Consider the following 18,036-nt stretch of genomic DNA (forward strand, 5'->3'; position numbering starts at 1 on the left):
ACATCTTCAGTTTGCTGCTTGACGTTTTTAGTGATCTAAATCAATGGTTAATGGTAAAGCCACCAAGTGATGCCGGCTTTAATGTTATTTCATACATATGTTGTCATCCATCATTCCTTCTAAGTAACCACAATAAACACTATCCTATATTTTGCCACTGATCTCAGACCGTAAAGACTATAATCCACCTTATTTCCATGACAAACACTATGCTTTGTAGTGCTAGCACAGGCTTTGCTCCATAAAACATCCCATCCAAAACTTGGGATATCTTTCTGTAAAATGACCATTTTTATTCAATCTTTTTGTTCCCATCAAAAGGCCATTTTATTCTCTGCAGTCTTAATGGTTACAAGATATTCAGCAAAGCACTGCTGATCTACAGCTCTTTGTTCGGACTCCCACGAAGAACACAATCTTACTCTGAAGCGCTGCAGCCATACAATTCCATCAGCATAAACGTTTCACAAACACTTACACACAAAGTATAGGGGCGAGAAAAACACTACTTCAGACAACAGGAATCGTTTTCTGGTTGTGCTTGTGGATTGTGCCAACTTCTATTTTCATACTATACAGAATATTTGAACGTGTGGATTTTTTTTTTTTTTTGGGGGGGGGGGGGGGGGCGAGTGGATTGAATGAATATTTGTCTTTGTCGTGTTGTTGTGTATTTGCCCTCATTATTCAGGACGAGGAGTAAGAAACTGTATACATGCTATTCTATCAATATTTAAGAGAGCACACACACAGAATAATTGTAATAAAGTCTGTAAATGAAAGGTTAACTAAATCTATTTATAAATAATAATTTAAAGTGACCACTTCTTTTGGCCGAGGCACCTGCGTCCTGGCTGCGCCCTTCCAAAATCAGCATCACTTAACAGATTTAATTATAATTGTCCCCTCTATGCTACAGTCAATGTCAGCTGTGTCTTTTAATTCTCTAATCAGTGGTCGGCAGGACCGCTATCACCATCGCCATGCAGCTTCCCACTCAATACAGACATCCCAAAACACACACAGACTGGTTTTGTCAAATGTTTTATTGAGTGTAGACATCTGGGCTACTGTAAAACATGCATTATCTGCAGAAGGGGGAGAGGAGCAGGTGGCATTGTCCCCGCTGTCAGCTGTGTCAGTGTTGGCACCCGTGATGGAGATTAATGAAGTATCTGGAGAGTAATATGCTCCTTCAAATGCTGCTACAATTTGGAGTGGGGGGCGATCCTGATCTTAAATAGCAAAGCTGTCAGAGTTTACTGAACCTGTGCTTTGGCACACAAGGAGGGATTCGATCCTACAGGGTGGAAAACAAAAAAAAAAGTGAGAAAGTGGCAGTGTGTAACGGCCAAAAATAGCGACAATAGAGTCAGTTATGTAAACAAACACATTGTTCCGGTGTCACTTTTTCTTTGGTGCGTTTGGTGCATTAAATTTAAAAAAGATGATGTCTCCATCCTCCACAATGTAGTTTCTTCCTTGTTGTCTGTATTTTCCAGCTGCCTGTGAAGAAAAAAAAAAAAAGAGTTAAAACAAAAGCTAATGAAAAAATACAATATTGTATTTGTCTAATATTAGTTTAATTAGAAATACAAAAGTGTAAGAACAAATTACTACAGTATTAAATCCCAGTCTATTTTGTCATCGCACACGTGTGTGCACACACACACACACACGCACGCACACGCGCACACACACACACGCTCAGCAGCATGCATGTTTTGTTCAAGGGGGTGCCTGAATTCCCACTGAGTGAATAATCCTCTCCTCTGCCCATTTCGGTTTCATGTGCAGAAGCACAAAATGTTAATAAGTCTTTGATTACAGCACTATAAAACTTCTCAAGGAAACAAAATAAGTTCTAACATTTCTTTTGTATACAGTAAGTGTTTGTTCTGCTTCCCGGCAAACTCAAAATAATTGACTTGAAGTGCTAATACCGACAGGTTTATGCATTCTGGTTCTGCACAGTGCACAATTAATTAGAAGAATCAATGTCCCTTTAAAGGCTCAGGAGACCATTTAATCCAAGCTCAATACCACCAGAAACACTGGATGGAGAGGGAGACAGGAAAAAAAAAAAAAAAAAATCAATGGCTATTTGTGATTCCTGAGTATGTATTAAACCAGACACGTCTAACTGGTTCATTTGCACTTGAAAGCAGCCATCTGGAGCGGCAAGCTTGGCTTAAGCAGATATGATTACTAATAATGTGATATCCCCATACACTGGCCCTATTCAGACAGCCTATTCCCACAACTGGCATTAAATAGCACGGACCTTAATGCCACAGTCAGAAACGCTCCATGTTCTTCTGAGGCTCAAAAAGGGATTAGTAAGAGAGCATGCAGTAAGGACCTGACACTCAGATCTCAGCCTCGGATAACAATGGTAAACCCCCCCTAGAGACCGGCACGTTTCACTCACTGTTTGCATCTTATGAAGGGTGTGGACAATAAACTGCCCGCTGCATTAAATATCAAATATTTTATTTCTTAAAAAAAGAAAAAGCGAGCTTGAATAGTAAGGAGATTTAAATATTTTTTCAGTGCTTTCTTTCTTCCCTGGTCCCCTCGGGGCCTTTGTGTCACTATAATTACATTAGTGGAGCCTGTAAGTGGGCACATGGTGTTGATGGCGATGATGGTGGGACTGCAACAGCCGCGGTTCACAAGTGTCACAAATATCATGGCTACAACACTACTGTTTTTATTCTTTTTTACTATAAATCTGAATCAAGAGGTTTGTCTTTACTGCTATCCTATGGAACAGTGTCGTGATTTTCTTAGTGTGGGGTGGGCCTCCCCTCAGAGGTGCCATTAGTTTTTGGTGGAGTAAATAATAATGAATACAATAATTATCGATTGATGAAGTGATTCATTTCTTTGTCGTTGCAGAATTTACATTCCGTCAATGCAAAGTTCAACTTTTCGTAAGGTAAGGAAAGCACATATCGATGTGTTTTACGATGTGCCGCCTACTGCTGGCATTCAGTTATTGTCTTCACAAATTCACCATGAAATCAGTTATTTCATTTGACAGCGGTGTGCACATGAACAACCTGCGGCACAGTTAAAAGGTCAAAACAAACGCTGGCCATCGTAAAAATAAGATATGCAAGACACATTTCTGTGCTGCCCATCCATGAAACAGTCCTTATTTGAGGAATTTCACACTTTATTTAACTTGCCGCTTTATATCACTGTCACATGAGCACGGCGCCTTGGGAATTTGGCGACGGAGCGCTCTGAGCTAACAGCGCACTCTATAGATCTGATAAATGCCTGGTGAGGTGAAGAAGTGCTTCCTCTGAGCGACTGCGCCGCGCGACAAGCAAGAACTACCATCAGCCAGTTAAGGCACATTGTGATAAAGATATGCACAGCTGGAGCAGAATGGCAGTGTTTAGAGCCAGAATCAGCTGGCTTGTCAGGAGTGGCGCTGGAGTGTGTGCAGTAATTTCTTCCCCTGAGTAAAGGTGAAGAGCAGTTTTCAGTCGGAGCTGTGTGGCGACTGTCAGCTCCACTGATCACAGGAGACTTCCCCTCATCTCCTCTGGCACCCTGACTGCTCACCTTGACAGCGCTCTCACTGCCTTCCTCTTTAAAATCCTGGAATTTCATTACTTCCGCCATAATGAAGCCCTTCTCAAAGTCTGTGTGGATCTTCCCCGCAGCCTGTGGAGCCTTAGTTCCTTTCTGTCACGGGGAAAGGGAAAGAGAGGACAAATGAATTGTTTTGGAGAAGATGGATTACAGCACGCGGGCGACATGGTGTTTGATAGGGTGATAGCGTTGTGATCACTCTGGGGGTGTTTTCAGTCCGGGGGTATTCTTGCCTCGGTCCTGATTTCTGGATAGCTTTCCACTCGGCTGTGCCCTGCTAGGCCGGCCTGGACACCGATAAGGACCCAGCACTGCTATCAATGCCTTCTGATTCCCATTCCATGGTGGTATTGATTTCTGTCCAGGCAATCTTGCCTCATTGTGGGTCGCTGCTCGGCTCTCTGGTCATGACAGCAAGAAGACCCAGTGTTGCAAAGAGAGAGGCCAGAGCGGAGCAGACCTCATTGCATCAGGACCAACTACTGTGGATTCACGTCATTCAGATTCAATTCAAAGCTTCAGTAATATTCCACTGACGTGGATTTATAGCCGAGAACTTTTTTTTTTTTCAAAAATGAACTCTGAATAAACAAAGCGATTTTATGTTGAAACATACATTTAGAACTAAATCTATATAAAAACGACAATTTGGAAAACACACATTACCACCTTAATATAAATAAATGAATATACTTTTCTGCCTCGAAACCTCTCTGGCACTCTAGGAAACAACTGTGGACGTTAAAATGTGCAATTTATATGCACTGAAATAATGCTGGGCGGAAATGACAAATGACCCAAATAAGTGACGTGGCTGCTGTGTATCATTATGACTCCTGCCTGTCGACCTGCTCGCTCTCTCTCTGCTCCGCAGCTCCGTGCTCAGAAACTGTTGAGCAGTTTTAATTATGTATATAATCAGGTTGGGGTCAACATATTTCATGCCAAAAGAATGATGCGTATTTAATGACTCTAATACATTACCATCTATTTGCAATCTCATTGACAGAGTGCTTGTGAGCTTAACTACCATTAATCAGCATCAAGGTTTGTCTATCTGGAGAAAAATAGATTAAGGGAGGGATTTTTTTCATATGGCGCATTACAAGAGATCCACATTGTCCTAGTTAAGAGCTATGCAGAGCAGGCTGATAGATAATGGTCACCTCGAGGCTGCCTAATAAAGCATGTTAAAGGACTTAGGAACACGACATTACTGAGTGTAGTTTTTACAATGCAAGATGTATTGGCTTAATATAGTTACTCACTGATGCTTACCTGACTAAATGCCCCTCACACACAATCAAGGCTGGCTGTAATCAGTTATGTCGAGGAGGACAGGCGTGCTTTTTGAAGATGCCTTTGAAGTGTTTAGGCACTTTTCTGTAAATAGTGACGACACACGTGTGCCTCTAAACTCTGAGGCCATCTCAATAACATCCGATAACGCTGTGTCGGAAAGGTTCTGATTAAAAAAAGGAAAAAAAAAAAGATGTACATAGCTTTTTAAAACTTTTTAGAAAGAGGTGTTGTTCTTGATAAAGTCATATGGAATGACATTGTGTGCTGCTGTTAATAGATCAAGCATTGTTCTTTTAATCTGGCCTCAATTGTGAGTGAGTAATCCATACATTATATCAATTTGATTTCCAAGCGTTCAATACTGAAGTTTCAGCCCTAACATTCGCTCTCAGAAATGCTTTTTTATTTTCAGACTTGCATCAAATTTTCTATCTAAAATCACATCATTGGTCTGCGGAGTAAATTTTCGGTTAAAAAAAAAAAAAAAAAGCCAAATACACGTAAAAATTCTTTGTATTTTTTCCCCCCAAAGAGAAATAGATTAATTTTTCCCTCTAAATTAAAAAGTCAGTTGCATTGTTGTCTATCCATTATGGACAGTCGCTCTTTTCTCGCACTGATTTGCTACGAATATTAGAAATCACGGTGGTCATAAAAACATTTTCACTTGGAAAAAGTCATAACAAACTAATATGTGTTCAATTAAAGTCGTGAATAGAAAATCATCGTGGGAAAGATAATTATGCACAACACATGTCATTGTGCATATTCTGTGAGTAGATTCATAATGTCTACTTCGGATGAAATGAAGACTGAAGCAGCCTCAGTATTCAAGAACTGAAAACCCACTCCATCCGATTCTTCTGCCATTATTACTTCCAAATAAACATAGTTCATAGCAGCCCTATTTAAAGATTTTGAACAAACTGAGCAACATTTGTCAGTAAAATCTGAACAGTGAGCAGGCTCACATTTAGGGAACAAAACCCATAATGATCTGCTTGGTGACAAGTTCTTTGAATAGACGCCATTGTGGGAAATTGCAATGCTTTTTTGAAAACGGGCCTCCATTTTCAAATGGACCTGTTATGTTTATGGGGGACTGAAAGCATTCTGTGTTGTAAAATTTGATTTTTGAAATTACAATCCCCCTGAAATATCCGATGGGATAAAAGAATGGATATAATTGCATTCGACAGCGCGTACCCCAAAATCTTCAAAGTTTCCTGAAAAGTTACTGCGTGTAATTTTGAGCTACCTACGGCGTAACTCAATCAAACATCGTATTGTGTCTGAATCAAAAACTTGTATCCGCTCGGAGAAAAAAAAAAAAGAAAAAAAAAAAGAAAAACACAATACCAACATGCAAAGACAACATCTGTATTGATGTAAATCCTGCGATCCCATTGCACAGAGCTCCTGGCGGGCTGGGCTCAGTAAACTGAGACACACAGGGAGGAGGAGCCCCCAGCAAGACCCACAAACAGTCGAATGAAAAGCAACATCAATTTTGGCACAGACAACCTCCGTCACACAGATTAGGCAGGCACAATGCGCAGGCCCCTTATCTCCAGCGGCAGGAGGAGGGCAGGCAGATCTGCACAGGATGGAAACATTCTCATGGACGTAATGGGCAAAATCAATTGTTGCCCTCCTCAATCAATGTGGCCCCCACTTTCACTGTTCAGCAGCTCACCAGTAATTGAAGTTATCCTCGGTCTGTAATGACTAGCCAAAGCACAACCATGACAAAGTTGAAAGTGTGTGATATCAGTGAGGGTGCCAGCAGGGTGGAACATAGGATACTGTGTGTGTGTGTGTGTGTGTGTTTCTGGTGAACACCCTCCTGGTGCTCACATGCATGTGCGCCGCACAGCGGGGGGCCGGCTCTTACCCGAATGGTCCATGCGCGGACCTCATCTGGTCCGGCGGTGAAGAAGTACTCCAGCTGCAGGGCGGCGTAGCCTGCCTTGATGATCTTGCTCAGGGCGCTGGCGGAGGAAGAAATAAAAAAATAAAAAAATTGGGCTTGAATGGAGGGGTCTGAACTGCTTAAGTATTCTTTATTGCTGTTGATGCCTTGACAAAGTTCAATCCAGTGGCAAGGCCCCATTCATTTCAGTATAAACTCATTAAGGGAATAAGATGGGTCACTTCGTTTCACATAAGACATTCAACTCTCCAATGGTTTCTTTGATTAATTAGAAAGCTTGTAGACTCATTTAACATTTTTAAGAATTCAACCCAATGCCTCGGCCTGTGCAGCGAGAAAGAGAGAGAGAGAGAGAGAGAGAGAGAGAGAAAAAAAGAATCTGCTGTCACAATTTTTCTCTCCATAGAGGTTTTCACACGAGAACAATAAACCCAAAATGCCCAAGTTATAATTATACCTACAGATGACAGATGACAGTTAAAAACTTAATTTAGAGGAAAACCCTTTGACTGAGTTGTTCAGTAAGAAGAGGGATCCTTTGCTTTATAATGGTAATTACTCTGCCATTTATTATTCTATCAGCACATGCAATTAAAGGAGTGCATGGAGGACACAGCTGATAATAAAGTGTGAGGAGACTGAATGCTAATTAACCTCTGCGTCTTGTGCTCTGTGCAGTATTTCTCTCTCTCCTCTTCACTGCTGTCCTGTAGCTGGCTTTCCAGGCCTCCGCTGAAGGGGATGACCAAGGCGCCGGGGTCGTGACTGTCCACCCACTCCTTGATTTTCACCAGCCTGGAAAAAAAAGAAGAAAAATGCCTCAAAACTCGCCGAAGAACTTGATTAATAAGAAAGTATCTGCGGCGCCATGCATATTCATGAGAGCAGCTGAACATATGAGTGCTTGGGGGAGGCTGCGCTCCTGAGGTGGCGTTTGTCTCACAGAGTTTGACTTTTCCTTCTGTGAAAGTTTTCAAATACAAATATGAAGTAAAGTATCGAAGTATTGAAGATGGAAGTCTACAACGCTCCTGTACTCACCGAGCATTTGAGTGAAAATTCACATATTAAATAGATTAAAAGAGAAGAAATGCATTGTTAAGAAGCTAATAGTATCTAACTTTGTAAAAATGATTAAACTGTAATTTAGCTGTCTTGTGGTTCAGGAGTGTGAAAGGCACTTGATAAGACTTACTGTTGGAAACAAAGGGATTAAAAAAGAAAATTGATCTGCAGGGTTTAGATACTGTATGTCTCACGTGGCTGCAAAACATTTTGCATCTAAATAACGTCCCAAGCAATGTATCACATTAAAAGGATGTAGCTAATATTAAGCAAAAACGTTTCGATTGTTTTGCATATCTGTAGCAAAAAATATGCACAGTAGCTGGTAATTCTAGTTGGGAAAATATTTTTGAAAGAAATGTAATTGAGTTTAGAAAAAAAGTAGTTAGCAAAGAAAATACTCATGAAAAGAGCTTTTCCGAGCTTTTTGACACACAAATAAGCTTTTAACCTCATTTTTTTTTTACAGTGAAACCCAATTCAGTCACCTGCTGAGTGCCTAAATGAACATTTAACTGTAAAAGCCAGGAAGGAGCAGAACAGCTGAGCACTAAAGCCTTTCCTTACTTATGAATGTCTTTGTCAGTCTCTCGACTGCCTGAGTTTTTTTTTTTCAGCATTTCTCCAGGTTTTTCTTTCTGTCTTCCCGTCCAGCAGGACACCTGACATTGCAGGACAAAGATATCCTCGCACTTAATGGTAACGCTCAGTCAGAACAATACAAGGGGGTTAGGGCAATTATGAGATTAGCCCCACAAGCTCCGAGGCCGGGATTGGACAGGTCTCAAAGAACAGCATCACACAAATCCATTTTCACACGCCGGCTCCTGGGCTGGATTGATTCTAAGGGGTCCCTGTCATTATCTGTAATCCTAGTTTCCTGTTTAAAGCCCATAAGAATCAAAGACTGGGAGGGACCCGACCACCTCAATACCACATCTATTCCAATAACAATGTCACCGTTTTATCACCGGCCCCACCGTATCGCTGCTCCTACCTAATGATTATCAATATACAATACATGACGGGGTAACGGGCACAAGATGAGCGCAGTTCTGCTTTGATTGAATGTTTTTCTCACAAGTTAAAATAACACCAGAGGGTAAATTCTGAACGGTCTCGCATGCTAGTTTGTCTGTCTGCTCTGATGCTCCTCTATTAGGAGCCATAACCTAATATTTTCCCTTTTCTGTTCGCACCACGGATGCAGACAGAGCTGATGTCTGACTGCCGCCACAATAAGGTGGTAACCGACGTGTCACCAATCAGGGACGGGAAAATAAAACACATTTAGTCAAAGCCAAAATCCCGAAAACGCCGGAGACGGAAGGGCGCTCCGAGAGGGGAAAAAATCCAATCTGAGATAATAACAGCTGTAGTTTGTCACTTTTAGCAGCACAGCTGTCTATTTGGTGGCACGTTATTTGCATTCCTCAGGTATTGCGTTCTCTACAGGCGGCTGAATAATGATTCACAAATCACTCTCTCCACACCAGTCAAGGGCTGTGATCCTTTGAATAGACCATTGTACCTGAGACTGTAATTGGTGAAGACTTGACAGAGCTGAGCCAAGCTAGCAAAGTAACAAAGAGGCTCTCGGTAGAAAGCTGAGGGATGATTTTAATAATGTGGAGCCGAGACGGAGAACGTGAGCTGCAAATGAGCACGGGGGTCTCTGGGTCCTCGCACTGAGTGACACAGGACCAGACAAACACCTTGCCACAGAAACATGAAACTCCCCCTTCCCTCAACTCCAGAAACAAAGCACTGTCAATTAAGAGCTTTGATGCTCTGTCAACACGGCTCCTAAAACCAATTCTGTCAACTTCACCGCTGCGTGGCCATGCACTCTGCAATTTGTATTTATGTCCCTTCCAATTATTTGTCTGAAATTTTACACGGGATGTGTAAATTTGGGAGAATGTTCATGTAAAACATCCTTCACATTTGATTTCCGCCTTTCTTCTAATCTTGAAGTCATCGTAAATCATAAAGGTAATTTGTTGCAGATATGTATTTCAATTGAAGTGTGCCCTGTGTTTAAAGCAAATCATATTTAATGCAAAAGGAAAAAAAATAAATGCCCAAAGATTTATTTTGACAGCACTAAAATAGGCTTTACTTATGTATTCATTAAGGTTTACTTTTCTTTATCTTTATTTCTTGCATGATAAGGGGAACTTTGTAGAGATAATGTTGAATTCAGTCAAAGAAAATATATATATAAAAAAAATCAAGCGCTTAAAAAAAACCTTTCAAGTCTAAGCACACACAAACAAATACTTTTTTTTAATTAATCAGTGGTGAACATGGTGCGTGTGTGTGTGTGTGTGTGTGTTTGTGTGTGTGTGTGTGTGTGTGTGTGTGTGTGTGTGTGTGTGTGTGTGTGTGTGTGTGTGTGTGTGTGTGTGTGTGTGTGAGTGTGTGCGTCTTGTCAGTCTCCCATTGTGTCCCAGCACTGAGTGTCATCTCTCACTGCTCGGTTAATAGAAAGATTCAGCACTTTCTGGTCTTGATGTCCTTCTCTGAACAAATGATGCCTGAAATTTTTATTCTTTTTATAATGGGATTCCGATGGCCTTTGCTGCAAATCAAGTGGAAATTTTTGCATATCAAGTGGGAAAAATTAAATGTTAACCACGTTTTAATGTGATTAAGGGTGACAGGGACATTATTTCTGCTAATCATTCACCGGCTTGAAGCCTCAAACAAGGCTAAAGAACAAGCCATGTTTGTGCTTTTTCCCCTGCTTTCATATCAAAGAGAGGCTAAAGTTTTCACACACGTGCTGTGTCGAACGCTTACAAATCTAAAAGATGTGCAAATGATGAAAATGGTGAGAACAGTGTCAGCTATGGGCGCCATGCGACGCCACATCTCTTTGTCTTGCACCTGGAGTGACGGATGTCATCTTATTCGTTCTGAGCTTTATGCCTGTTGTGCTCAGACTACATCTAATTTAAAGCACAACGTATTGCAAAATGACAAGAATGAAAACAATTGGACCTTCCTCAACACACTGGCTCTGAATAGAGACGTCCCACAGGGGGCCACCCTCCGGAGCTACTCTATTTGTCTTTTTGTGTGGGAATCCTACGGGGGGGTAATTCCTGTGTTTCTGCATGCCTAGGGCTTCCCTGGGCTTTGTCAGGGCTTTGATCTGCTTAAATGGCTCAGGAGGGGAAAACAATGGGAGTTTCTAAAGTACAGGGGCAGCTACCTGAGAAATTGACCCGAGCCCGTGTCTGATATACACTGGAGCAGGTTGGCTTCATTATGAGTGCTTGGCCAGTTAAGCCTGTGAAAGGTGGGCCATCACCTCCAGTATGAGTGCTTCTTTCAGCCGCTGACAGACCGGGAGCATAATCCGCGGACCTGCAACCTGCACTGAGGGAGCACCACCTGAAGCTGAGCACAATATCCGAATATGTTACTGAACAACACACCTTGGCAGCGGTGGCTTAGGCACAGACTCATCAGGTAATAAACCCAGAGTCCTCTTTGTTTTGTTTTTTTTTTTTTGCCGCGGTCCCAGGTTGCAGGGATGAGCAACCTACTAGGGGGTTCGGGATGCTGCAGCATGCAGCGTACACAAACCCCCTCCCTTTTCCTTCTTGTGTGGAGGGAGACAGAAATGAGAGGTATGAGCTCATGGTGGCTTTTGAGGCTGGGGAGTTGGTGGCTCTGTGGGAAGCTTTTCATCCTCCCAGTGGTGAGCTCCTGAGCGACAAGAGTGCAGACGCTCTGTGCTCCCTGTGGCCATAGCCGGATGGAAACATATTACACATCAGTCTCTGAGAAATGAGGAGATCTGACACACACACACACACACGCACGCACGCACACACGCACGCACACACACACTATCGCCAATATCATCAACTTCTTTCAATCTTCAAAGCAATCATCGGCTGCAGGAAACAGAACATGGCGAACGCACAATGGGAGCAGCTTTAATTAAGAGCATCATCTCACATCGTATCTCAAACAAACCTTGAGGGTGTGCTGGTAACAAGCTTTTTTAAAACAACTTTCCTTTCTTTGATAACTGCACCCATTAAATCTTTGCGACTTTAAATGTTTGCACATGATAGATAAAAACCTTAACAAATCATTTGGTGCCAGTTTTGTCTTGAGGATGGTCGTTGAGAGGACATAATCAAAGCCGCAACCTTGTTTTAAGGCTGTTTAGGGGGGGATGAAGGAGTGTGGGGGTGGAGAGGTGTGTGTGTGTGTGTGTGTGTGTGTGTGTGTGTGTGTGTGTGTGTGTGTGTGTGGGTCGGGGTGGGGGTGCAAACATCAGAAATTCAAACAGTAACCCAGAAGAGTACATTCTACATCACCCAAAATAATTCGCTATATGGGGTATCCATGCTGTCATTCATGGCAGTTGACTGGGCGAGAGAAAATAAGGGGGCTAGGGTAGAGTGGGGGGAGTCATCAAGATGTGACAATTGTGACAAGAGCAGGCAAAGTGTAGCGCCGAAGAACACCACACGGATTTCTCCATCTCTTCTTTTTTTCCAGGATGACAGCTTAATGTCTACCACATGCAATATTTATTCTCATCGTGTGTCAGACTGTCTAGCTGTCCTAGGGAGTACAAAGAATGCCACTTATTAGAATAAAAGCAGAAGGAAGGTAATCAAGGACATATGTAACATCAGCCAATCATGCCCTCTTCCAATCCGACATCTTTTTTTCTTCTCCCCCATTCATACCGGTCCAACAATAATCCTGATAATAAGCGTTCAGGGGCTGTATGTGGCAACACTAAATTCATTTATTTGTCTCATTAGAGCCACCAAGGCTGCAGGCGACTCTCTGTGGCATGTGTTTGGTCCTAACCGTATCACAAAGATAATAAAAAGCGCTGCTCAAAAAGCCTAAACTATCAAAATGTATCATTAAGCAGACTTGAAGCGCACAGATTTTTCTTTTTATGGCCACAAACTGCAGGCTTTACAGGAGAACAATTCCCAGCGTGCCATCAGAGGGAAGTAAGCATGTTGTTCTGCTACAGAGGTGTCTAAATGTGCTGCGAACTGTGGGGGACTCACTCAGAATTTACCAGGCTCGGTCCCTGTAAACAAGGGAGAAGTGACAATCTGTGTTGTATTGTGGAGAGCAAACTGATTTTTCAGTGGGCCATTAAGGAGAAAACAAGAATAGAAACGAACCTCTGTTAGGCTGAAGTTTGGGCTCTGTCTCATTAGTTACAACAACTGCACTGTTTTTTTTTTTTTTTTTTCCACAGAACACATCAAAGACAAAGGGGTGACATGCTACATGTCAACTGTGTCCTTTCATTACCTGGACTGGGGACAGTCAATAACCGGGTTAACTGAGCCAACAGGACTTTACATCTGTTTCAGTTTTACGATACAGCCTCTCCTGTTGTTTTCGCTCATTGAAAGCCAGCTGAAGGCATCCATTAGGACTGACTGTGGGCAGTAGGGCACACATCTTTCCATGGGAAAGTGTTTCTCGGGATCCCACACTGCACAGGGAGAGAGTGGACGACTATGCACAAAATCAAAAGCACTATTTGATCGTATGTCTCCCAAGTGGCTTTGAAAAAGTGAACTCAAACTCCCCGGATAGTAGTTCCTAAAAACTTGGATGGAGTCAGCGGTTTTGCACTCAATAAAGTTTCAGTTGTGTTTATGGGAATTATGGTTTGGAGTAGCTGAAGTGGGTTTTGCAGCGACTGCTTTCATGTACTGGCTTTCAGTGAATCATAATAGTCCCCTCCATTCTCAGTTTTCCCTCCGTCTGTAAAACTTGACGGGCGCTGCTCGGAGCCGGCTGGTTGTTTGTCGAAACGATCAAGGCAAAAAAAAAAAAAAAAAGAAAAGAAAAAAGAAAATGCATATTTAACTTAATACTTTGACTTTTCAAAACCAGAAATGGAGGTAACAAAATTCAAGTCAACACTTAACACCGGGCTGATGAAAGATCTTTTCCTCATATTATCTGGTCTGAGTGCCACAAGCGACATGCTGCAACTGCTCCCAGGGCTCATGCTTTTCTTTCCTTTTTTTTTTAATTGTCAAAGCTCCTCCTTCAGGCAGCCTGCAGTACCAAAGACAGGAGAGACAGCTGTCTGCGCTCACTTCCTGTGGCTAAGTTTTCCTAAACTTAAGCTGTGATTGCTTGCTTACCTAATACCTAATTATTCTACCTACTTCTCTGACCACAGACTCTGCAATAGTTACATTTTCATGATTCTATTTCCTTTGTTGAATCATCCTTTACCAGTAATCCTCAAGCTAATTTAAATACACATGAACTAATTAAGAAATTAGGCAAAAGGGGATTTCTTATCTGTTTAGTTTTTTTTAGCTATTTAAAATTCAAATTGAAGCAAAAATGCAGTGTTGGGAGGCTTTTTTCATTGTGTTTCTTTATTTGCAGGTGACCACAGCACAGCCAGGTATGATATTAAAACAATGCGCTCGCACAGTAGAGGAAACCATTCTTACTAATTAGAGAAACTGTTTTGGTGATTTTGGCTATTCTGTTGATTTTTTTGACAAAGATAGCAAAAACACAAAACAAGTCAAAATCATCTTTGAACTTATGATGATTAAAGTAAGTACAGGTTAAGTTAGTGTCTCACTTAATGATACCCTGAAAGAAAACAATTCTTTAACTGAGATAAAAACAAATTATGTACTTTTTTTTCTTTTTTTTTTTTTTTAGAGCGAAGGGGGGCTGCATAATCTTTTGAACACCATGGTTGTCTTTTGACATGCAAGGCATCCAGTGGAAAGAAACAAATCAGAACAACAACATGTGCAGAAATGCGCATTAGTAACAACACATGCAGGTATAGCTGAGCTTCAGCGGCTGTGGCTTCCTTTAATAAAACATAAAGAATACCAAGGCAGAAGAAGCAGATGTAACACCCGCAGAGAGGCAAAAAATGTTCCAGAGATTAAAAAAAAAAAAGTGTAAGTTTGACAGAAAGTACAAAATACACAAACCCAGTCCTATACAACATGTATATATACACATACCTGCTGTTACATACAGGCAGACAAACAGATTCCAGAGCCCCCCCAACCCCACACACACACACACACACACACACACACACACACACACACACACACACACACACACACACACACACACACACACACACACACACACACACACAGTTAATAAAAGCTACAAGCATCGGTACCCTGCAGTTCTTCCACTCACTGGGAGAACCCACACGGCAGAGGCACTCACAGACAGGTCACGCTTGCTGGTTTCCTTAAAGGTCAACTCATCTACTTAAGAGGCACCAATTTACTTTAATGCACATTGTCCAAAAGAAGAAGGGGGAAAAAAAAAGGACAGAAAAAGAAATGACAATGAAGGAAAACATCAGAGCATTGCTGGAATATTCTCAAGTGTGTCTTTTGCGAAATATGACTGCTCTGCGTTCTCCGCGAACCATTAAATAAATATATGATATCAAATCTATTTAAAAAAATAAAGACTGATAAAGTCGGTGTGGCCACATGCTTGTAAAATAAACAATATCTCAGGTGACAAGTTAAAGACGCCAACGATGGGCCGACGGCAGCCACCGCATCGTCAGCAGCGCTCTAATGACCTTCTCTGACACACAAACTGGGGCATGTGGCTCAGAAACAGTCTTCCAGGCGGCTCACCGCCGCCGCCGGTGGAGGAGAAAGCCTCTTGATAGACTCTTCGAGATGCCATTCCCTATCACGCAATGCCTCTCAGTCATAAACACATGACAAATGCTGCCTTAATCATTTTTTACGAGCGGGGATGTGCAGGGGGCAGTGCATGGCTGGAGGGGAGAGGGGAGCGGCGAGCAGCAGGCGGCCCCCTCTGCACAGAGGAGAGGGCTGTGTGGTAAAGTCTCCTCTGGAACATCACTCGGCCAGCGCCGCTTTGATCTCCACACCGCAATTACACCAGCATCCAAATGAGCATGGAGTCGCCTCTGAAACAGACTTCAAACATGCACATGTACGCATTCTCATACACATACACATGCACTGTATAGGATTGGAGCCATGTGCTCCTCTCGACAGTAAATGATGTACTGTCTCCAGCAGTGAACCTGGGGATGAAAGGAGGCCTTGCTCCTCGTCTGATCCCTCCATTAATGATGGCTTGCTAAAGCTAATACGGTGTATTCTTGTCTAAACAAGAGCAGCTTGGTATGTGGTTCCCATACTCCAAACAGGGTGATCTTGGTTAACAATGGAATGTTTTGGAGGCTGACAATCTCTGACAGAAACTGTTGAAATCACTCATGTGTTAAAAGATGTCGCGTGTCTCTCTACAACCTGCTAATAGGTGCTCATGTTAATAAAGTCAATTACCATGCTTACATTAAAGTTGAAAGAAAAGTTTTGTGGAGCAGGCTGCTAAAATTAATAACATTAACCCAAATCTTGGCAGCACACCTCTTATATAGGGCTTAAAAACACACACACACACACACATAGAGGGAAGTGAAACTGTGAGATGGCCTGAATGGGTGTCCAGAGAGAGACACAGATAAAATTGGCTTATTTGCCTCATTCTGCGATTCGCCTCCTTTTCCTCGACACATTAAAGCTGAGATTGCAATTTGTCTTGCTGTTTGCTTTGAATAGTCCTTAACCGTATCATCATCTCAACTGTGCTGGTGGAAAAACACGGGAGCATGGCGACAGCCAAATGGCAGTCTGGCGTCTCTGCTGCAGACTAGCTGCCATTAGGGCTGAGAGCAGCATTTATTGTACAATTAGGGCCAGCCAGATCTACCTGTAATCATCTCCATACAGGTGTGAGCTCCTCTCTGGACAAGGGAAGTGACTCATCACTTGTCAAACATCAACACTTTGATGTCGGCATTGTTCATCGCAGAGCCCTCAGGACACCTCAGCACTACTGTTTGCCTGTTTAAAATGCTCTTAGATTTATAGCATTTCGCGCAGTTAAAAACACACACACACACACACGCACAGAACATGAAAAAAAAAAACCCCTCTCTTCCTACAGATGACGGATGCTCCAGTTGCCATGAATCATTTGATTTATGAGTCCTCGGCCTCCTCCCCCCGTCTGACAGTCATACTTTCGTGTCAGGAACATTTTTAACAAACAGTCATAGGTAAACAACTTCCCTTGTAGTACGATGCTGCCAGGTAAAGCACCAAAAAAATTTTTTTTTGTAAGGGACTGACACCACAAGCCTAGAGGGCAATTGGAAAAGTGTGATAACAATCCACAAGTTGGTGTTATTGACAAAACGGCTGCGGTGTGGAAAAGTAGCCCTTTCAGATGTAATAGACGTGTAACGACAGCCTCCCAGACCTGCTCTCGCTGCGGCCAGATGACAACATTACAATAAAAAAAACAACAACAAGTGATCGTGGCACGGCAAGGGAGTCACGGAGCAGGAAACGCCGCATACAAGTTTTTATTAGTGCGATGAAGTTGAGACTCGTGCCGTGAGACTTGAGAATAGTGCTGTACCTGTACAGGTTAGCCGGTGTATTATAGCCTGTGCGTCGACACTACACTGTACCTCATGAACGCTGAGACTGTGGGAATTTTATAGCTCTTTAAGAGATGCTTGTAAAATAACAGTAACAACATGTGAAGGCAAAACTGAATATGAGAAGCAAAGCCATCTCAGATAACATTTGATGAGTCTTATCTTTGTGATTAATTGATGGCTTCCAGGTGATATTAATCACTTGTTTGCCTTCGAATGTACACGTGTTTGTTTTTGTTGTCATTGAAAGCCTTCCCCCTCTTTGATATCATATGGAAATGAGAAATTTTGATGGGAAATAGAGACCATATGGTAGTATGTGCCTAATGAAGTGCAGAGTCTGGAGGCTGGCTGAGGTTTGCAAGAGCTGGATGTTGTGTTGGAGCTTACTTAGTGCCACCTCCAGGCAGATTCCCTCACAAAGATATGACCGTTTTCTGTCAGCAGGAGACCACAGTCAGCCTCACACGCCAGCACATGAGCACACAGAGGCTCACACAGACACTTTCCTTACCCGGCTGCAGATCCAGACAAAGTTAAATGTAGCGACGGACAAAAGTGGAAGTAAAGCTGTCTGGTGAAGAATCTGCTCTCGTTCTTCTTCCAA

General features: G+C 42.4%; 1 protein-coding gene across 1 annotated transcript in view; it reads right to left on the bottom strand.

The window, feature by feature from the left end:
• Positions 1–1,038: 1,038 nt before the first annotated feature.
• Positions 1,039–18,036, bottom strand: part of LOC115403137 (obg-like ATPase 1) — a 36,804-nt gene continuing 19,806 nt past the window's right edge. Inside the window, exons 8-11 of the mRNA XM_030111946.1 lie at positions 7,499–7,639; positions 6,806–6,902; positions 3,580–3,702; positions 1,039–1,506 (exon numbers count right to left, since the gene is read on the bottom strand). Of these exons, the coding sequence (XP_029967806.1) occupies positions 1,405–1,506; positions 3,580–3,702; positions 6,806–6,902; positions 7,499–7,639 (463 nt within the window). The 3' untranslated portion in view covers positions 1,039–1,404. The remainder of the gene's footprint in view (positions 1,507–3,579; positions 3,703–6,805; positions 6,903–7,498; positions 7,640–18,036) is intronic.

This window comes from Salarias fasciatus, chromosome 16, assembly GCF_902148845.1.
Source record: "Salarias fasciatus chromosome 16, fSalaFa1.1, whole genome shotgun sequence".
Taxonomy (NCBI): Eukaryota; Metazoa; Chordata; class Actinopteri; order Blenniiformes; family Blenniidae; genus Salarias; species Salarias fasciatus.